The sequence below is a fragment of the Anarrhichthys ocellatus genome, unplaced genomic scaffold, assembly GCF_004355925.1.
Source record: "Anarrhichthys ocellatus isolate YVR2014 unplaced genomic scaffold, GSC_Weel_1.0 scaffold7, whole genome shotgun sequence".
Classification (NCBI taxonomy): domain Eukaryota; kingdom Metazoa; phylum Chordata; class Actinopteri; order Perciformes; family Anarhichadidae; genus Anarrhichthys; species Anarrhichthys ocellatus.
In genome coordinates, this window is record NW_022280037.1 from 602,852 (window position 1) to 625,351 (window position 22,500).

Below are 22,500 nucleotides of genomic sequence, written 5' to 3' on the forward strand. Positions count from 1 at the left end.
TATATATATATATATATATATATATATATATATATATATATTTGTTCTTGCATGGGCTCATCCGCAGGTTCACATAGAAAAAGTGGAAAGTGACAGTACTGTTTTAAGTCCTACCACGTTCTGCCGTAGAGGAGGTTTGAGCTGACCATGTTACTGGTGTAATCTACAGCAGATGTGTCTATCTGGGCCATGTTGAGCTGGCTGTGCAGTGAGGGGGGGCTGGGCGACATCTCGTCCATCTCCAAAGCGTTCACCTGCTGCTGGCTTTGATGCTGGCTGAGGCTGCCGGTCGGGGACGCGAGCACAACTCCGGCCCCGTTCTGTTGCTGGCTTTGTTGCTGGTTCTGTTGTACCTGTTGCTGGTTCGGCGTTGGCGTGTTGGAGCCGTTCTGGCACGGTTTACCGTCCTTCACCAGAACTGGCACGGCTACGCGCCTCGGGGACTGCGCCTGCTGTTGGCACAGGTTACCGTCCTGTTGCTGCTGCTGCAGCTGCTGCGTTGCCTTGTCCTTGGCCTGGCGCTTCATTTTGTACCGGTGGTTCTGAAACCAGATCTTCACCTGGGTCGGCGTCAGGTGGATCATGCTGGCCAGGTGCTCCCTCTCAGGCGCCGACAGGTATTTCTGCTGCTTAAACCTCCTCTCCAGCTCGTAGACCTGAGCCTGCGAAAACAGGACGCGCCGTTTCCTCCTGGGCGCAGAGTGGAGAACTGGCATGGATTTGGTGGCGTCTGCCATTCCCGAGAGACCCCCCATGCCGGTCATGTTCATACCTGTGGAAGGTCCCATGTATCTAGAAACTTAAAAATATACATACATATATGTGCGTTCAATAAACAGAAGAGGAGAACACTGTTTCGCCTGAAGTAGTCTTTATTGATTATTGGCTGATATTTATGTAAGCTGGAAATCATTAGCTTGAAAACACACTTGATAATAATAAAAAAAAATAATAATAATAATAATGATAATAATAAATCTATCCAGATATTGCTTTGAAATATTTGTCCATGCCAAAAGTAAAGAAGTCGAACTAGATATGAAATAATGATCTCCTTTTCAGTTTAACCGCCAGTAATAGCCATTTTAAATTAAAGATACCATAAAATATTGTGCATCATTTGCATTAACTTGTTTTCGTTAGCCTCAAAACATAAATTAAATAATATTAGGAAGCGATACATATTAACTGTGCGCTTTCCTCCATAATTCCAAATTGTATTTATTTTATTTTTTTATTAACGAAGAAATAAAAAGAGAAAAATGTGTGTAAATGGAGTAAAGAACTTACTTGTGGAGTATCTCGGATCAGGGTTGGTGCTGTACCACCCTGTTGCTGCTGCACTATTCCGCATGCTTTCCTGGTACGACGGGAGGTCTCCCATGTTGCCAATGCTTCCATTGCAGTATCCCCCCATCGCGCTGTGGGAGAACTGGGAGACGGTGTGCGGCATGTGGTAAGTGGTGGCCACGGTGGCGTTATGGCCCATGGAGTGCTGCTGCATACCGGTTTGCACCTGAGGCTGTCGGTAGGCTCCCAGTGGAGAGGTTAGGTTCCCTGCGCCGTCCATGGCACTAAACTTCTTGTAGGTCTCCTCGATTGGACTCAAAATATCTGTCACTGAAAAAGGCGTAGTGTGCTTTGGGCTCAACGACATGATTCAGAAAGCAGGTGGATTTTTTGTGTTTGAGCAGATCAACCGTGTTGTTGTATCGGCTCTCTCCTTAGTGGATGTCTACGTAAGAGAGTGCTTGTAGAGAGCCTGAGATCCTATTGATCGCCTTGGAGAAGGAGGCGAGCCCAGGGCGCTCTTAGCCCGGGTTTATTGGAGCCAGGAGCCAGGTTTACGACAAACACAGGGGGCGGAGCAAAACTCCTAAACCATCAAACAATAGTCATTGACATTTTAGGGAAATAATTCATGCAAATACACTTTGCCTTATATTAGGTTGTATACGTGAATGAAACTACGCCACATATTTATGATTCTCTCCTTTCTGACAGCTATAAACAGGTGAGAATAAACCATTATGTTCTGCACATCAGCTGATCTGACCACATATGACTATTTTGCGTCAGTAGGGAATTCCACTCTTTCTAGAAACTTTGAGAGCACTTTGAACAGACATAAGGGCCACAGAGTATCATCAAAGAGGCACAATGAAGTTGTACCGGCTCATTTATGCTTCTTAAGCATCATTTTGCCCCGCCAGAAAGAAAGGGACAAGTCCAAATTAGCTCAAAATGACAAAATGCTGAAAGGGAGCTGCAATAGGGATCCAACCTGTGAGTATATCACCACCTAACATTCAGAATCAGGCAAAGGATATAATATACAGGATTTATGGTTTATATTTGCCAAAACTGATACCGTTTTTTTCTGACACTAATTCTACGTGTTCGTGGAAATGAATTAGGAGAAGTCACAATTGTATTCATTTCTTAAAAAAAACAATATTATTCATCCTACTTAATGCAATTGGGAGACAATATTGTCAGCATCAAACCCTCAAGTCTGGTCACTATGCACTAATAACACTTTGCATGTCTTGACCTGACATTGTAATCTCTGAGCAAACTGACTGGCGCCAGGGGAAGAATCAGAGGAAGAGGCACACAACAGGGGGGTCAAAAGAGAAAAGAGCTACAAACTGCAATAATGAACACCAGTTAATGTAGCTTCCCATTACAGCCTAACATGTGTCCTTTATGGATCTAGAACGCATGGGTCATAACCATCCAATAATTGAGAGGGATAGCTGGTTCATGCTGCCCATAAACGTCTAAAATCATAATACTGATAATATGTTTTTCATCCCTATCAACAGCAGACAACAGCAGGAGCAGGTGTTCTGTGTTCGGCTTATTTTACTACACGTGAAATGTGTTCCCATCTTCCTTTATTGGAGGAATGAAGCACTCGTCTCCATGAAGCCACTAATGTAATTTAGCATGGCACGGAAGCAAGTAGCTGCCTACCCTAATTGACCAATTGAAGACGTGACATGGTCAGCCATTAATTAAAGCGACGTATCGAGAACACCAATCTCCGGTTAAATTGACAGCCGGATTGTAATAAAACATATTTCGGTATTCGAATGTCTTCTCTTTTTTTCTGTCGACAGACGCCTGGATTCCGCAGAGGATTTAATGTGAAGTGGTTGGACTTTATTGTTGTTGAGGTAAAGCAAACAGTGCATGCGTATTCCAAAGTCAGCTGGAGTTGACAGAAAAATACCGACGTGGGGGGAAAAAACAGCCTAAAACTGAAAATGTGTTTGACCAAAGAGGTGCAAACAGGTGTAAACCAAATGCTCTCAGTAAAAAAATGTCATATTTCTATCAGAGTATCAATAATAATTAAAACAACTTCTTTCTTAAATCAAACAAATATTTCATACCTGCCAATATTCCTGTACTTGTCCAGACTTCTCTGCGCCGTTTCCACTCTTCTAGCTGCTGCAGTATGGTGTCTTTTCATGGCGTAAAGAAAGGTAGGCCTCGGCCCAGACCTCTAACATTATGTAAATGAGGCAAACCTCTCAACCTTGTGGATTACTGAGTCAGAGAGCAGGACCCTGGTCCACAGACCCTCCACATTACGATCCCATAAAAATCCGGAGCTGGTTGGCTGCATGCAACCATTTTGAGGGCGTATAGTCCACATTTATATAGTTGTATAAGTTAACTTTTTATATCCAGTGAATATGACGTGACCAAGGCACCGAGAGCGGGAAACACGGACGCGCCAAGGAGCCGAGAAGAAGGCCCAGCAAAGGTTTGTAAATAAATCGGACACATTTAAAGAGAAAATAATTCAATAATTCAATGTTAATTGAAGGACAAACTTTTTTTTTCACAATGTTGTTTAATAGTTATTGGATAGAGCTTGTTGCTGTTTGTGCATGATACAACTGAGTGTGATACATGCTGGCAAATACAATATATTCATATGAATTAGCCTACACTGACCCTTGCCGCCCCAAGGAGAATAAGTAGAGTCCCTGGTTGCTGCATGATGAGGAAACATATATTTAATTCCTAGAATTACGCAAGGGGCTGTGTGTTACTTTGCGTTTTAACTGTCTTGCTTTCACCTGCAAATACACGCTTTTGAAATGATTTGACTAGAAACAGACAACTTAACTATCAAACATTTTCTGTAATTTCACTCAAAATATTTCACAATCTTTTATAATAACTTAATTGCTTACACGCAAACTAATAAAATAATGTAATAAAATAATGACAACCAAGTGTCCCGTGTGTGCCAAGAATTGCTTGCCACCAGCGACTATATCATCTGGTATTGTGTGCATTAATGATAATACTTATTGGTGCAAAATCGCCCTATCAAAATAAACAGTGCTGACTGGGGATATTTTACCCAATTTTAAAGTATATGATGTGCAAGCGTTCTTCTGGCCATTTAAGTGTTGTTGACCGGAACCAAATAATAACCCATTTATGTAGTTTATATTATAGAGACAATCTTTTTTTCCGATATCATCACCCCCTCAGCTCAGCTCAGCACAGCAGATGGACCAAAACGCCTGGTTGCTGAAGTGCTTTTCTCCATCTCGTCGTTGTTGGTTCAATACCCTGAGAGATGTGGAGAGATGGCATAAGGGCCAGGGTCGTGACCTGCAACCTCAACCACACACCGGCCGAGTGCAAAGTGCAGAAAACATGGGGATTTATTTAGTCTTGCAGGCGTTAAATCTCTAACTTAACTTTTAACTTGTTCTCTAATGCGATTTAAAGAAATAACAAAAACGGTAAGAGGTTTCCATATTTATATTCAGATATTTCTTGGTGATTGAATAGTGAATTATGATTAGACGATAGATGCCAGTGCAATGCTATCATAAAACCAAAATCCAGTTTAAATCTCGCGTGCGTAATTTACGCACGACCTGTGAAACCATTGAACATATGTGAACATATATTCTGTCTTTGTCTTGTGCCCCTCAGTGCACTTACTAGATGTCTAGTGATTTCTTATCGGATGTGTTATCGGTACATCAGCCACTTAAATATTGCGTCTTGTTATTGATCCCAAGAAAGAACTAGACTTAGAAAGTATGTTGTGCTTCGAAAAAGTGTGATTACGCACAGGATTGCTTCATTTATAACTGCAATTTTACCTCCAAAATTGAGGAGAAACATAAATATACTCAATCAGAAAATAATTTACCGTCGGGCAACAGAAAAAGTAATGATACTTTTCTCATAATTCCTTGTTTATTATTAAAATCAAATAAGAAAATGACTAGCGATAGAATAGGTTGATCGCAAAATGTCTGCGGCTCTTTAAGGCGTTTTCTTCCAAGGTATTTTCCCACCCGGAGCATTATTACGCATGCAATACAATAACCCAATTCCAATTTTGAACTTTGTTTACCGACACTGAATGTTGCAACACCACAAATGAATTATCTTTCGCACTCCAAATCAGAATCAGAATCAGAAATGTAGGATTTAAGCCACTACACATCTGTATTGTGGCCGGCCCAGTGGCTGAATTGTTGAGGACATTTGTTGGGAAAATTCCTCACCTGCAAGTCAGTGTAGTACCATTTAGATCAAATACTTTCTCTCCCCTTAAATCACCGAGCAGTGTGAGAGTAAAAAGCGGGCAGGTGCATATCTTTCAGCTGCACTACTTGAAACAGTGCGGTTCCTCAGCTAAGTAGGTTAAAGGTCCTCCCAAGTGGAGAAAGTATGCGACAGGCCTCTTCAAGACCGTATTCTTCTGCGGGAGTTTGCATTCACACACAATTAATGTCGCTTGATGGACGAAATGATGCTAATAGGGCGCCGAAAACAGAATGTGGGCTTTTATTGGGATGCTGACCATAATCTGATAGCTGGGGAAAATGGTGGAGAATTGAAATTTGTAATAGGATTAGAGAGCAGACGTTCTTTAAGGTTCACTGTATAATATGCACTTCATTTACTTGATTAAGATACAGCAAAGGTTATAATCAGACACTGGGAACTGCACTAGCTGTTGAGGGAAGCCTATGACTGCCATGTTGGAAAATAGTTGTTTTTTCACTGGAAACTACTGGTTTTACTGTGTAACACATGGGCCTGTTTAATTACTGGAAGCAAAATGTTAAATTATCTGTGTTGCCTGAAAGAAACAGTGAGCTTTCAAGCCAATAATCTAAGACCATGAAACACCAAAAAAAAAAGACACAGGGATGTAGCCCAAACTGCTGACACGAAAGCTTATTGTTTGATCTTTTGTAAAAGAGACGAAACCACAGAAAATAGAATTTGTAAGATCATATTTTACTTTGGAAAAAGATGTCCCCTCTTCTGTGAGATTGCAGGAAGTAAAGTCAAAGCTGTATAAAAGAAATATATTGAACTTAACAGCAAGTGTGACTGGAAGCCACTGATTAATGATGTGCACTGCAGACACTCGTTCACAGGTGAGAGGTTATCAGTGTCTTGTGTTAGACCAAGCTGATGCCGCGCTAATGCAAATACAAAACAAGTGTTTATTTTTCTAAGAAAGCTAAAATCATGTGTGAGGTACAGCCATTTTTCTTATGAAATATTGTGTTCATCAGGTTTTTAATTCTATTCATAAAGAGAGACATGTGAATCACACATAAACCTCACTCCTGTCATTTTGTTCAAACTATCAGTGGTTTATGCTCAGTCTCAAAGAATGTTTGCATCAAATAAATTAATTAATGACTAAATACATAAGTTCAAAAAATCTGTAAGTCTGTTGCTGGTAGATATGGAGGGGATAAAAAAAAAAGCCAGAATTCAACCTTTCCGGGTCTGAAACAGCTTTAGCCTCCTGAAATGTAAGGTACTCATGGTTCTGTGAGTGCTGCTGTCCCCTGCATTGTTTTGAGTGGCAACATTTTAGCATAGCTGCTCTCTTTTGTAACAACAATTACAACAAAAAAACACACACGCAGCAGATCAATGCAGATAACCAAGGCTCCAAGGGTGCCTGGTTGGTCCACTTCTCTGCTGCATTAATTGTGGCAGCGGTGAGGGCAGGTAAACAAAGCTGTTGGAGAGTATGGTTGTGACTCAACCACGGCTCACTCTGGCTTTGTCACCCAGTTACTCATGTGGCAACTTGTCTCTGCCAATCTCTCCCTGCGTCTGTTTGCCCTTGGCAGCCAATTGTTGTGATAAGATGAGGTCTGTTTGATGACACGTCCTGAAATTTATATATACAAATTTGGTTCTCTTCACTGCAGAAAGCATACTTGTGCTCAAGTGCTGGAATTGTAGATTTATGTATGAACTGTTATTTCCTGTCATCAAAGTTAGAGCTGTTTAATAGTTTGTGTATCTTGCCATTTGTTTATTTTTTTTTTAGCTAAATTTACATCACACTAAGAGCAGTTTTAGCATGAAGTTGTTTTTGATGAAAACAGGGTGTTTTGGCAGGTTTATATCAATTCTAAAATAATGTTCACACCTTAGGGATTTTTTTTTTGGCAGGTTACAAGGCTAAGTGGCCTTTTCAGGAATGTGCTTGCATTTTCTTCAGTTCAGTTCCTCTATGTTGCGAGGAATTTGGAGTTTTGGTGTTGTAGAAAAAGTTTCACATCACCATGGGTGGTAAAAGAAAAAATAATAATGTTCAAATTTGGTTTAACAGCTGAAATGCATGCAAATAGCTGAAATCTGTATCAAGTGTTTCCTGGTGTCCATTTATGCCAGGAACTCATTTATTCGGCTTGTTTTCATGTAACAGTCAAGAGATGCATCTTCTGATCAAAAGTTTCAAAGCACTTTGAGTGCTGTATGTGGAGACGGAAACTTTTTAAATGGCCTCACAACTCAACAATGGAAATGTGCATGTTTATCCCCACTTTGGGATGCTTTTATCTAGTAGGCCACCTGGTAGCCTACCATTATTTAGATGAATCCACATAAACACATCACAAAAACTACTTCAAATTCTGAATGTATTGATCCTCACAGATACGAGCACTCACCACGTGCTGCAATTTAGAATATAAAGTCGAAGCCCATTTTTACTGAGCTGCGTGAAAAGATTAAAATGTTCATTTCTGCTCGTTTTCTTTTCAGAAAATGAACAATGAATTAACTGCTGCATGGGAGTGCCAGTAAAAGACTATCTCCAGGACTATGAAAACACAATGGGATTATACATCAAAAATATATATTATTGGTATATTGTAAATTAGTTCAACATCATATTCTTAATGTGTGCATATAATCACCACTGAACTGTACATACAAATTCATCTGAATATTCTCTACAAATAGATATTTATTTGTTTGCTCAATTCATATTTTTTTTAAATGAATCTCTCTCTTGTATAGTGTGGATTTATATTTGACCCTGTCAAAAATTAAAAAAAACATTTGAACGATATGAACAATTCTTGTTGTTATCATTCAAATAAGACGGTTTATACGTTATACTTTATATGATTTCTCATTTTATTTTGCTAACTGTAGGTACTGTTCATCAACTGCATACTTTTACATACTGACTATTTGTATTAAAAAAAAATTGCTTTAATGTGTCTTTAATCGGTTGTTGACAGTGATTCTACTTTCAGCAAAAAAATAAAAAGATTATCATAAAAGTGGGACATTATTTTGAATGCCTTGCTCAAGGTCATGTGTGCTTATGTGGACTTTGACAAGCTGAACAGGATTAAACCAGAAATCTTTCTGTCCAAGAACTTGATAGAAGTTCACATAACAGCCTGTAGGTATTACGTTATTTTAAAGAGCCATATTATAATGGAAACTATGTGAATTTACCTCCAAGATAAAGTTAGAAAACACTACCGCATATTCCTTATATTAGCTGTTGATGTAATGGCACAGCTAAAGCAATCATCTTGTGTAAAATGTTCATTTTAAAGTCAAAATATTAAGCTGATATGTAGCCTATTCAGCTCGTGCTGCCTCCTCTAATATTAACATCCACACTTAGAAAATTATTCACATAATATGTGAGCAATGCCCTGCTAAATTCTTCCAGTATTTCTTTAGTGGCCATCAGAGGAACTACATCAAGATAAAAGAGGTCAAAGTCATTAATGTCCATAGCCCCAATAATAACAGCAGCAACAACACATGTATGTAGCGTTTGCTTTTCTTGGAATACTGCGATGAAGAACATGGGCATCAGAGTGAAATGTGTGACCAGAAGCACACTGTCCTGAGACACAGGAGGCTTTTTAAACCAAGGGGAGAGCTGGTACTTGTGGCAGATTGAATTTTAGTTGTTAGTGAGAACATTAAAAAGGTGACATTGAAATGGAAAATGCCATTTCACACAAATTAGTTGTGAAGCTAGTTCTTCAATTTGTCATGTGCATCACTTTATATTTTTATTGGGAAAAAAAATAAAACCATGTATATTACCGTTTATACAATTATAACAATGCATCAGGGCGAAAGGTGTTTTAAAATGAATACCTGTAAGGTGACATTATACGCTTCCAACCATTTCTTTTTATTTGTGAGTCCCTTAACACAACAGACTATGAGCTCACACGTCTGTAAATGACAGTAACACCTGGTGCAGATTTCAATAAAATAGATCCTGAACTTGTAAAAGCAAGGGCAGAATAATATGGTAAGTAAATCACATGATTTAGTTTTAAAAAGCCCACATTTAATGTTGATGTTAGTGTTGAGTAAATTGTCTAACTTGTTATTCATTTTAGTCAACATATTGACATGACATGTCTTCACTGCCTACTTCATGAACATTGTGTACAAGTTCCTGTTTTATTCTTTAAGGCCGGTATTTTCATGTCTCAATATAAGACCATAAAATATTGTCAAAATACAAGAATTATCATACAGTTTGAACTCTACTCGCATATTTATTATCATGTTGTAAAAAAAGTATTAATAAATATATTTATTTTAGAAGCACACAAATTCAGTTTTGACAAATTCTTAAATAAATCATTTGCAACTATTGTAATAGTCGAGCTCCAAAGGTGAAACCACACAGCTTTGTCTCTTAAGTATTAAAATATAGTCACATATTTAGGATTTCTCATCTGAACTATGATGATATATTTGCATTTCATTAGAAGGTATTTTATGATATGGCTTATGCACTTTTACACATCCTGCAGTCCCATAATTCCACTGTTTGTTGGGAGTTGAAGGAAGTGTATTTGAAATGTAAATGTTAGCGTCCATCATTGTCAGCCAAAGGTGTGTAAAAAACCACAATATTCCTAATGAGTTTGTTCTGTTGTTGCTGAATAATGCTGAGAAATGCAAAAGCTTACAATGAAATCCAACACAGGGCGACATGTTCCATAATTTCCGTTTAAATCCCTTTGTCTGACTTTCTGCTGCTGTACAGTAATAACAAGCCAGCCTGGGGCTAATGGCTCTCTTGTTTGTTGGTTTTGTCTCGTCGTGTTCCAGTGGTTCTTTCTCTCTGGAAGGATGTCAGCTCTCTGTGCCCGGCCATCCCTGAGGACGCTTGATGTCATCTTGTCTACCTGATCATTACACTACCTACTCTTCTCCACAATGCTGCCCTCTCGCTGCACCGGCACTTGAAATGCTTGGCTGGCCTCTTCTCTGAAACCATCGTGAAATTGTGTGCTAAAACGCTGCGGACTGTTCCTCCGTCCAGCCATGTGTGCAGGAGCCAGAACATGATTCCTCCACTCGGACGACTGCTGCTCAGTCAAAGGGAAAACACACAAAACACCCTTCAGCCGCCTGCCACCGCTCACAGCTTGTATTTGATTTGTTGATGTTTGCAGTGAATGCTATTTTGCAGCAATGTCCAAGCACATTTAATTTGACACATAGCACGTTATTAAAAAAAAAAAGAAGTTCCTTTTGTATTTTTCATGCTTTACTGTACTAAACAAGTCCGAGGTGTCACAGTAGGAAATGCACAGGGGCCATTAATAAAATGAATGGATGGCTGAGTTCCATTTAGCTGCTTCAGTTTCAGGGTCCTGCTATTGGGCTTGCTGGCTCGCTGTCACTGCCATTGTAAACATTAGTGATGGCTGTCCTTTTACCTGAAAGCAGGAGTCGCTGCTAGAACAACCCAACAACGATGCTGATAACGCAAAGAGTCTGTCGAACCAAACCAAATATTCCATCTATCATCATTCATGACAATACTGATGGACACACTTTTTTCTTGAACTTCAACAAAACGCACTTCGAGTGACTGTGTTTCACACGCAGTTTAAACTGTGTGAATGATCCAGATAATAAAGGAATAAACAACACATGTGAAAATGATGTACTCTGCATATTGTAAGCTTTAGATACATTGTGGAATACCCTTTTTTTTTCCACAAAAAGAGGTCTTTTGATGTTGTCCCCCATCACTTCTATAGAAAGCGCATTAGGAGAGTGGCCGGTATGAACAGGAGGAATGATCACAGCAAGCAAAACCGTTTTTAATGTCCACATGGACACCTGACTACTGTTCTAAGGCAGACTTGAAAAGTTGTGAACCTATCCTTTAATATATATTTATAAGGTTCTAATATACACACCTTTTCTAGTGTGTAATATAGAAATCACTGTAGGGTTGAAGGTTGTAGGTTGAAAAATAAGGTTGTCAATTCACTTTTTAAACTATTTTTTGAACATTATTCATTCATGTTAGGTTGTCTGAACATGGCTGTAGTGTCTCAGCAGAGATCTGGTTCACGTCCGTACAGTGGAGAGGTAACACACACAGTAAAGGCCCAGTGCCCTGCTGCTGGACAGTAAGCAGTGGAGGGTGAAGTGCCTTGCTCAAGAGCAACTCAGTGGCATTTGGAGAGGGAGGGGACTCCTCTAAGTATTTCATTCCCAGGTGCTTCCAGCTCATCCGGGGATTTGAACTGCTCACAGATGCACTTCTGTGAGATGGCTGGCCCAGTTCTTTTGTGTGCTTCAAAATAAAAGTCCTGAAATAACTGTGCTTTGCCAGTAGTATGCCTTTTTTATTTACAGAACAGGTTTGACATTGGGGATTGTGTACTTATATGTAATGCATTCAATCCAACTGCTTCACTAACCACTGTTCTTCATTTCCTAAAGTAAATAACTTACATTATAAAGGTATCTATGTTTCCATCAGTTACTTTCTCTGGAACTCCAATATTCTTCATCCTGGCATCACATGTGTACTGATTTGAAGTATTAAACTTGACTTGTTTGTTTTTGATGTTTGTGCATCTCAGGTAAATCAAAAGAATAAATAATGAGTTATCATATATATATCATGTGTAGAGGAACTAATACCACAATGTTAAATTACTTCATATAAGGAATACATTTGGGGGGGGGGGATTTGCGGTCACAGGTAAGGGCATTCATTTTGAATTAAATTCCAGAGTGTATTACTGAGTAAGTATGTGAGCTGGTTTTAATGCTGCAGGCTTATTCTACATATACTGCTGTGTGGTTTGAACTACAGCAATGCATCGTGTGTTTTGTATGTTATATCTTATTCCAAGTAACTTAACAACTGCTGTCACATGAACACATGAATGAAGCAGAATGAGGAGTGCAGCATTTCCCCTTGAAGTCTCACAAAATTAGGAAGTACAGTACCTGTGGAAATATACAGTTTACTATACAGAATATATATATAAATATGTGTGTATTTTTACACCCCAAATGATGTTATTTGCATTACATAATGTTAAATCTAAATATGTTGTATTCAATATTTGTAATAAATACTTCATCAAGTTGTGATGAAAAAATTATAAAATTATTGTAAGGTGGCATTTATTTTATTGAACATCGTCGAGTCAATTTGTACATTTTAAAGCAGCAAACTTTGAACAACGTGCTGTACAGGAAAGTTAAAAAGTCATTTACATCATTCAAAATGATAATAAATACATTGTAGAAATACAAAAAGCACAGTACAAAGAAATACTTGATATTAAATAGAAAATAAACAATTGTGTGTTGACATTGTTTGCGAAAGTAAAAATGTAAGGTTTAAAAATGAATATATGACAATGGTGATAGCAGTGGAAGACCTGGCAGTCAGCAACAATGAAAAATACTCGCTCAGGTGTACTCAGGCGATGGCAGTCATGAATTTGATACTACCTATTCTAATTGTCGGCTGAGTTTCTTCTCTACGTTAGTCAGCTGATCAGACAGTGAAAAAAGGATGCTTTTGTGGGGATATTGATTGTATTTCTCATGAGTTGATTTCATCCCTTAGCAAAGGACAATGGGCTGACAGGAAGTTTGTTTGTGCTGCATTGCCTTTGTGTGGATGACAACATGGTCGACGAACTGTATCTGTGACTGCAGAAGACAAATAAGTTGAAGGTTATTGCTTCCATCTCACGCATCACAAAGAGCATAAAGACTGAATGTGATACATAATACAACAAAGTCAGACGGTGCATCGCTCCTAGCAAGTCCACAGAACAGATATGTCACAGAGAAGCTCATATTTGTTATTATTCTTTTTTTCCATTCAGTGAAGTTAGCTCCGAAACACATTATAAATTCACCACAGGGCACAAACACATGATGGGCACAACTTGCTACACATTTTTTACATCCTCTTTAGACAGGAAGTTAATCAGGCAACTTGAATTGGTAAAACGCATTGCTGCCACATTGTTGCTCTTTGATCATCACGCATGCTGATTGAAGCATGTCTGAAACAGATGATGGCCGGTTGTTATGAGGCTCAAAGCCCCAGGATCCATTTGCAGTGCTGGCATCTCAAGCACCGCATGTTCATCCTCTGAAGAAGGTGAGACAATCCATTAAGTGAAAGGCATAAACACTCAACTCTGGGAACCTGATTGTAGGCGCTGTCCCCCATCCAGCCCATCTGACTGCAGCGGACTGTGGGTTTTATACAAGACAATTCAAGTCCTAAGATGGAACATTGAGAAAGAGAAGACAAAGGGAAATAAGACCGTAAGGCAATTTGCAGATCATAACACAGCAGCAGAACTTTTAATAGAAGAGCTCACAGATGTAAGAGGCAGAGCACTTTGAGACGAGTTGCTTTTGAGTATGAATTATCATGCATTGTTGGTATATATTCACCTGCAAGAAATAGCAAACGTCCATTAATTTTAAACTAACCACATTATCTGTATCATCAAATTGTTAAATTTTAGAATTACAATTCAGCTCATGACATGTTCTTCATATGTAATCTGGTCTTATTCTTTGAGCAGCACAAATGTGTTGAATGACTGGCGAAACGTTTACATTTAGAACAATGATATTCATATCTCTGATCGGCCACATCAATTGGGATGGAAGGTTTGTTGCTTAGATTTTCTGCACAATGTCATTAAAATGTGACATTGAATCTAAAATACCACAAGCATCGACTTGAACAAAAGCAGTTGAATGAGCAGATCTACTAAAAATACAATATTGATCCAGTAAACAATAAGCATTGAGTCGCTGTTGTCAGTGACAGTTTCAGTCCTTTACAAACCGAGCAATGAACACCTCATGGGCTCTGTTATTATAATCGTTATGTTTTCCATATTCGCTTAAAGTCACCTTGTGTAAAATTCAGTTCTTTGTATGAGCAGCAGTGTCTGTGAGCCAGTGTGTTAGCCAACCATAACACGAGGGACATAATGCAGACACTGCAACTAAACTCTTGTTTCAGGAAGGTATTAACATCCCTTTAGATGTATAACATATTAATATGACAGCATGAGAGCAGCTCAACTGCTACTTTTTGAAGAAATATTTGTTTCCAGACTGCAGCACTGAAACAAGCTTTGCTGGGTCATGGCATAAAACTATTTAATGGTCATGTATGCATGTTTTTATATATATGCCCCCCCCCCTCCGTAATGTACCAGAGTTTGCACACCAGTGAGACCAGGAGGACGCTGAGTGAAACAGTCCTGCTTGAGACTGTTGTTAATAGCTCTCAACAACCTCTTTTTTTTAACACTGACTGTCACATTGCTTTGTCATTGACTCCCATGGAGATAGTTAGAGTATCCGCTGTTAGAATATTAGTGAATGATGTACACTGAATACACCTTAGATGTTTAATGAAACCTATGAAAGGGGTTTCCTCGTGATACGTACAGTACATCTTAAATGTGAATTTTCTGACCCTTCTATACGTTATAAACCCACTCCGCAGAACAAAGTGACCAAAATAAAAAGCCAGAGTGATTTTCTGTAGTCTTTTATTTCATCCACCATGATATTTCTTTTACATGGCTGCAGTGGTGGAATACTAGCAGACAGGTAGAGAAAGGTACCTGGTAAGAAGAAGAAAAAAGCCTGCTCTGTCTGAGCACTCTACCTGATCAGATCGTGGCAGTCTCCCTGTGTACTCTGCAGACTCTGCTGTTTTCCTAATCTCAACATTCAGCAAAGTCAAGAACCTTGACACTCACTGCTTTTTCACAGAGACGGCTCTAAACCGACTGCTGTTCATCTGCAGTGCTTTAGACTCAGACCTGCAGCTGGCACAATTTTAAAGAAGTGCACTATCAGCGTCTCCCACAGCAAAACACTGTTGCATGTTTTGTCTTGTCCAAAGATGAGAGAATGGAAATGTTTTTTTTCCCCACGTGAGATACTTTCACTGAATTTTACTAATAGCATCTTAGTATTCAGAAAAATGTCACAATGGAGCACGTTACTCAGCCTTAGCTTCACCTCAGTTTCAGTCTGATAGGAAACAGGAAATGAGCCAACAATCTTCTACATCTACTTACACTTGAAGTTTGTGAAAATTACCTTATATGGAGACATGAAAACCTAAGAAAATGAATTCTGTATTGTCTCTCAACTGTGTTTTAAGAACAACTCTGTAGGAAAAGGATGCCACCTCAGAGTGAGTTGTAGAAGAGAAAATCAAACAATACTGATATGTATTTGCTGGATACGTGCAAATGCTTTAAATGATGCATGTCATACAGATATAGAATATGAGGTATGATACTTTTGTGATCAGAGGTTTACCAGTAAATTCTTCCCCTTTAATTTGCACCCACTAACTTGTGTCTTCTTCTTCTTCTTTACTTGTGTATTGTCCCTGTCAATTAAATTCAAACGTTACCGCCAAATGAACATGGAGAATGTTTTGTATAGGATCCTGACAGACAAGGGCACAAATTGTAGGCAGACAGAGGTGTTAATTATTCCAGAAATTAAATAAGCCATCTACATATTGTGAATACTTATTTTGATTTGACAGTTTGATTATTTAAATCAAACTGACTTGTTGCGGAATGTTGTAGGCATTGTAGTTTTTTTTTCTGTATTAGCCGCACAAATGACTAGTTTCTGCTTTCCAATTGGATACAACAACAGAGAATCTGATTTGTATTCATGTTATAGATGACATGACAGAAGACGGAGATGCTCAGGGACGGTCTTTGTCTCTTTCCTTAAACTCCGCAGAAAACTGTCATCAAGCTGCAGCTCTTCTGTGTCTTCCTTGTTTAACCCGCAGAAACCGGAGTGTGTTAGTCAGCTCTCAGCTCACCGGGTTTTCCTCACGCAGACGGGAGGCTGATCGGAACAATGCTCTGCAGACGCTTTGTCCCACTGAGTCAACTTGTGGATTTGCTGTGTGGATTCTCTCTGGTTCACACAGCACTGTGCGCTCTAATAACCCCTTAACTCTTGAAGATATCTTAATGACAATTTGAGATGTCCATATCTGTATTCCCGCAAAAATAAAACATTAAAACAGAAGAATTCCAGGAGCAGATTTTGAAATATTAATATCTGGATATAATTTTGATGGGCAGATTAGTTGGAAGCTGTTTGTTCCTTTCCTGTGTATTATTTCTTTCTACATCACCGGCTTCATCAAAGTGACCAAAACTCTTGCAGATTTACACATTTCTTTCCCTCCTTTCTCCCTCCTCTTCCATCAAGTCCAGCATCCCTCCACCCCCTGCTGGCGCCTCTTTCTAACCCAATGAGGCCCCCTACAGGTGCAAGCTCACTGATGCCGAACTGAGCAGGTGCATGAAGATGGGAGCCTTTTATTTTGTCATTTGACCCATTTTGCAGTGCTTTGCATAAACTTCTTCTCCGCATGAGGAGACGATGGTGCTCAGGCACTTTGCAGCCTGGGAAGTACGTCTACCTAACGTGCAGAACGTGATAGGCATGTGAATGATAGAAGTGAGTGGATGCTAGATTAGAAATATTGGTCATCAGACACCACTGATTTTCTGTTTCACTGTGTTACTAGGTGCTCCAAGAGGATATTTGTTGTCAGTTTCTGTTAGATATAATGTCTTTAAAAAAATTTAATAAACTAATAACTGTGAGAGAATGTCGTTTTTTATATGTTACTGGGGATATTTGAATCAAAGTCTTCTTTGTTGTGAAGGACACAGATTGAGCTGAGACTTTCCTTGGAAAAACTCACTTCTGCTCTATTGTTCACTTTCAGCGAAGTGAATTAATCTGCACCATATTAGTCCATTTGTCCCCCTATCCTATTGCGCCACACTGTGGAGTAACCCAGCCACTCTCCCTCTCTCACTCCCTCTCTCCCTCTCCCTCTCTATGTCTTTAAGTTTGAGATGGAAATAGTGCTCATTGCCTGTGGACTGTTTAAGTTGAGTCTAGTCTGTTTTCGAGAGCGATATGATTATGCTCTTAAGATCAATAACAATGTAATAAACCACAAGCACGCACTTAAAAACACAGTGACGTTCGCTGGGACGTCTGTTCATTAAAAAGAAGAAGAAGAAAAAACACGTTGATTTCAGCAGTCGTAGTGTCATTTTGTGCTGGAATGAGAAGCAGTTGGACTGTCAGACGTGCAGGTAAACGCTGTATGACGCCAACTAAAGACCTCTGCTTCCATCTTGTGGCAGCTTGGCGCAACGCCTCCTCCCCCTGCCTCCCCGGCCCCGGCCCCCTCCATCGCTCCCTCTCTCTTTAATATCGGCACTGTGGCGAATCTAATCTGGATCTCCTTTAAGGCAATAAAACCCAGATAGCTTCCTTTAAATGAAAAGCACCGCTTATTACAGCTTTGAAATCCTCGTTTATTTGGCGATGTGCATGATAGAAAAGTGATTCATGTCGAGGTTCAAATGGGCAGGATGACGAAGATCCATGGTGTCCCAAGTGCATATTTCCTCAAGTATTGTATTCCAAGGTATATAATAGTGTTATCCACGCAGGTTGAACTATGCTGCACGCCAATATTCTTGTTTTAACGTCGCCTGCTTTATCCCTTCAAGCAGCCAAAAGCAATTTCCGATAAATCTGACCCTGTTGCTGAGCTGGTAGAGGGGTGGTGTAATTTTCTGGTGCGTTAATGACAAAAAAAAAACACGGCTGCAAAGCGAGTATTGTTCGCCGTAAGAATGCATCTTGAAGGCTCTTAGACGGCTGATGTTTTTTTTTAAATTATTATTATTTTTCTTCGGTTTGGGCTACAACATAACGCATCGCTGGATGCAAAATGTTTGTGGGGGTTTAACTAAATACCAGTTTGAATCTATTTGGTGACAAACAGGCTTTAGATTTAGTGGCTTGTTAAAAAAATATATAAAATGCATAATAAAATACAAAAAGAAATCTCAAAATATAAAGGCATAATAAAACATGACATTAAGATATATAGGGGCTATTTTCACGAGTTAATTTCTAATCTTTCTAACGGACGTAAATCTTGGCGCGTTAGTCCACCTGCCAATGGTTTGTGTTCCCCTGGAAAAAAACATCTGGATTCTGCAGCATCACTTCCAGATCATGAGATTCACAATAAAATCAGAATGCAAATGGAAGTTTCAGCATTTACTTCTTACATTGATCAATATTAGCTTTTGCATATTTCTGCAATTGTTACCACGAAAATCTTCTTGTTATGATATACACAACTTAGAGTACAATCCAAGGATGCCCGACCTTTAATTGGCGCAGAATGTCCATAACAGCTCAGTTTTACATCTCAAGCCGACATAAAAAAAAAGGAATCTGATGGGGGCAAATTGTGTGAAATATATTTCCAGGAGTCTATTTTAGAAACAGGGCCTACGCATACCAGCGGGACTCATAGCACATAAGGAAGAACACTGTCTGGTGTTAAAATAGTTTTTTCCGCTAAGAGGAGCGACTTTTTAGCACAGACAATAAGCAGCCTTTCACTCTGGAGGACGGGGGAGAGAGGGGAAAGAGAAATGAGAAGGCTGTTGTTGGCATAGCTCTATCAAGGAAGAAGGACTCCCTGTTATCTGTGAATGGGGCTTCTTCTTTTTTCTTTTTTTTACCAGAATAGATATAGCACGAATTTTTAATTCGTTTTTCTTTGAGAGACAACAATGCTTTATTTGAAAGCTTGAGACAATTTGGGGTTTGTGAGAGACCCTTTTCTCCTTGTCCGAGCCCAGCTGCCCATATGGGATACAACGTGTGCAGCAAAAGATCACAATGGCACCAAGTGACAGGCAGGACAAAAAGCCCAAGGATACATCTCCCTGACTCTGAACAGCACCAAGAAACTCTGCCAGTCTCTCTATCTGCACTGTCTGCAGCAGCCCCACTGCTGCTGCTCTCGTTAACAACGAGAGCAGAGACTGTTCTAAGTGGATAGCAGGGCCGTCCTTCAATCAGAGGGTCGGCTGTTCGATCCCCGGCTCCGGCTCTGCTAGTCGCATGTCGATGTGTCCTTGAGCAAGACACTTAACCCCAAAATTGCTCCCGTAGCTGTGCCTACGGTGTAGAAATGTGATAGAATCTGAATTGTAAGTCGCTTTGGATAAAAGCGTGTAATGTAACATGCACGCCTCTGACATCCTGCAAAACCAGACCTGGGCTTTTGTCTCGGTGTTGTGTCGTGTACTGTATTATGAATGATAGAGTCACAAAACTGCCTCAACACAGGGGCAAAGTCTTGAGGGCAAGGAGCCACACAAAAGTCTGCATTTTTCTTTTACTCGTGAGGGGTTTAAATGTCGGATTTAAGACTAGTCCCATGTTTTATTTTAAAGAAGCCTGAATATCAGCTAAAGTTCCCTATAATCAAAAAACCGACACAATCCTTTATCAAAACCTTTTGCAATTCACTTCATAATTCCCGTCTCATAGCTCATTTCTCCTCACACTTCACAATAACTGTGGCATGAAATTGGCACGCTCGAAGCAACGCTATGTATTTGATGTCCACCCACAAAATGTAGCAGGAACCCAAAAAACCCACAAGCAAACATCTGATTTATTTGACCTATACAGGCTCAACCAGTGGTGAAACACAAAACCTTTCTGTCGGGGACAAATTGAGTCTGTGTTGCTCACAAAAGCAGTAGCCCCTTGAGACTCAATTCTGTAAATAATTAGCAAATCTGCCCAATTTGGCTGTTTGTTCAGTGATGATAGGGGCGACTCTAACATCTGTTGTGGGTGGGGTTTTTTTTTTTTCGTCCCGGGACAAACATGATGCATAGATTTTTCTACCAGGTTATCATATTTACCCAAGATATTGACTGGAGTCTGATAATCCGCAGTGCGCTACACGGATCACTGGTGAGCCATTTGTGCTCGTTTTGGTTCCACTTTAAAGAGTGTGGTGCAACATGGAGTTGAATGTGGAATATCGTTGCTAACCTGTTCTATGATCGTATGAAAAATTCGCTTTATTAGGCGATTAAAGCCCATCTGAGCCGTGCGTATTTTAGTTGACAGTTGGCCGCGGTTAAACAAAGGAGACTGGTGACTCATTGATTATTCCTGCTCTATTTGCAGTTTAGCGCTTAACAAGATAACAAAACATTTATTGCATTAAACGATTCCCCCCAACAAACAGTCTACCACTTTGCACCCAAGGCCGGGAGTGGTTGGGGATGCTGACAAAAAGGAGAGCTTTTGACTCAAAAGCTTCTTATGTGGAGAAGCCCTCTTATATTAAGTGAGTGGATTTCGGTCCCATTTCACAAGTGACTTTAGGCTCTTTATTAGTGAGGTGTGCGGATTCAGAGAAAAATATTCTCCGGATTAAATTTGCCTAAAAAGGAGAAGACTGAAGTGCGCTGGAGATTTATTCCCAGAGTCAAGCTCCTTTCTGCGCCACAATATAGTGTTTAGCACCTCGCTTTCCATTGTGATGTCTATAGCGATGTCTTTTCAGAGATGATCACATCGATTAGGACACTTGTATAAACCAAACCCTCATTTGAGAAACACAGCTTTTTATTTTAAAGTCCTTGTAAAAAAAGTGGGATATTTAGCCATCTCCGCGCGGCTACACCGTTATTTACATATGTGATCTGACACGGCAGTCATAAGGTTTTGCCAAAAAAACACACCCTCGTTGTTTTTGAAATGTGTAACCTAAAATATAAAGGCTGATCTTCAGCTTTGCGCTCCCGAAAGCCTTCGAGCTTGCAAACATATGCCACAAAATATTTACAGGAAATAAAAACAAAAGGAAAATAGCTGCAAAGTTGCCAGTGTTTATTCATGGCCATAAATATTTTTTCGGTCCATAAAAGAAGCAAGAAATTAAAATTTCTATAATTATAAAGTGGATCGTACGTGCTGATAATAACACGAAGGGACAAAAGAAAAAGAAAAAGAGGAAAACATCTCTACAACCAACACACAACATACTTTACAAAAAAATTCACAAGAAGAGCATTGACATTCTGAATAAAATCTATAAGGGAGAGGTTCGGACCCAGTTCTCTTAACGAAAACATGTAAACACGGCGCACACATGAGCCCCGAATAAAAATGGTAGTATATATATGAGTCAAGCTGCAAAAATGAAAAGTCTTTTTGTTTTTTGTATTTTATTTTTTTTTCTTTGCTTTGTGGTGGAACTCCCTATCGTGCCTCCAAGCCAAGTCTCTATAATTTCTCTCACCAAGTCCACTGTTGCGTTTGCACCAAGTGATGTGCTGGGAACTGTGGCGCCGCGGCGCTGTACTGCGCGTTATACTGCATGTGTTGGAGTGACTGGGCACTATAAGCCGAGAAGGGGATCCCGGCCTGAAAAGTGGCCGCCAAGTCCTGAGCTTTAAGAGTGTGACAAGGCTTTCCATCCCTGACTAAGACAGGCACGGCCACCCGCCTGGGAGAAGGGAGATGGGTCACTTCCATACCTTTCTCGGCCCGGGCTCTCTTCATCTTATACCGGTGGTTCTGGAACCAGATCTTCACTTGGGTCGGGGTGAGGCGGATCAGGCTGGCCAGGTGCTCCCTCTCCGGGGCGGACAGGTACCTCTGCTGCCTGAAGCGGCGCTCCAGCTCGTAGGTCTGCGCCTTGGAAAACAACACCCTCCTTTTCCGCTTCTTGCCGGAGTCGCTGCCGCCGCTGCTGGAAGTTTCCTTGTCGTTGTCCGGCGATTCGTCGTCCGCGGACGGCTCCGGGGACTTGGCCGAGTCCTGAGAGCTGGCGGATAGACCGTGCACTGCGGCAAGAAACGGGAGAAACACTGTCAAAATGTTATGTCTTAAAGTTTCCAGGGGACATTTTTCATCAAAAGCACAATAATCAATCAATCAAAACTTAGGATGCAAATTGATAGT

At 40.0% G+C, this 22,500-nt stretch overlaps 2 protein-coding genes across 7 annotated transcripts in view; both read right to left on the bottom strand.

The window, feature by feature from the left end:
* Positions 1-49: 49 nt before the first annotated feature.
* On the bottom strand, positions 50-1,778 carry nkx2.4a (NK2 homeobox 4a). Of its 2 annotated transcripts, none has more exons than XM_031847800.1 (2): positions 1,291-1,778; positions 50-772 (listed from the first exon to the last, which is right to left on the bottom strand). In XM_031847800.1, the coding sequence occupies exons 1-2, from the start codon at positions 1,655-1,657 to the stop codon at positions 111-113; spliced, it is 1,029 nt and encodes a 342-aa protein (XP_031703660.1). In that variant the 5' UTR covers positions 1,658-1,778; the 3' UTR covers positions 50-110. The 2 variants fall into 2 exon arrangements, with proteins under 2 accessions (XP_031703660.1, XP_031703659.1); XM_031847799.1 differs by having other exon boundaries at positions 50-799.
* A 10,976-nt stretch (positions 1,779-12,754) lies between these two features.
* Positions 12,755-22,500, bottom strand: part of nkx2.2a (NK2 homeobox 2a) — a 28,285-nt gene continuing 18,539 nt past the window's right edge. For 3 of the 5 annotated variants that reach the window (XM_031847925.1, XM_031847924.1, XM_031847923.1), the window contains one exon: positions 21,405-22,406. In XM_031847925.1, coding sequence (XP_031703785.1) covers positions 21,832-22,406 — 575 coding nt within the window. In that variant the 3' untranslated portion in view covers positions 21,405-21,831. Of the gene's footprint in view, positions 13,879-21,404; positions 22,407-22,500 lie in introns of those variants that run through there. The other 2 variants (XM_031847926.1, XM_031847922.1) reach the window with 2 other exon arrangements.

Excerpts from the sequence above, each read along its gene's own strand:
- nkx2.4a (XM_031847799.1), bottom strand. The coding sequence starts at position 1,657 with ATGTCGTTGAGCCCAAAGCACACTACGCCTTTTTCAGTGACAGATATT. Across the intron at positions 800-1,290 it reads TGATCCGAGATACTCCACAA|TTTCTAGATACATGGGACCT; the intron begins GTAAGTTCTTTA and ends TATATTTTTAAG.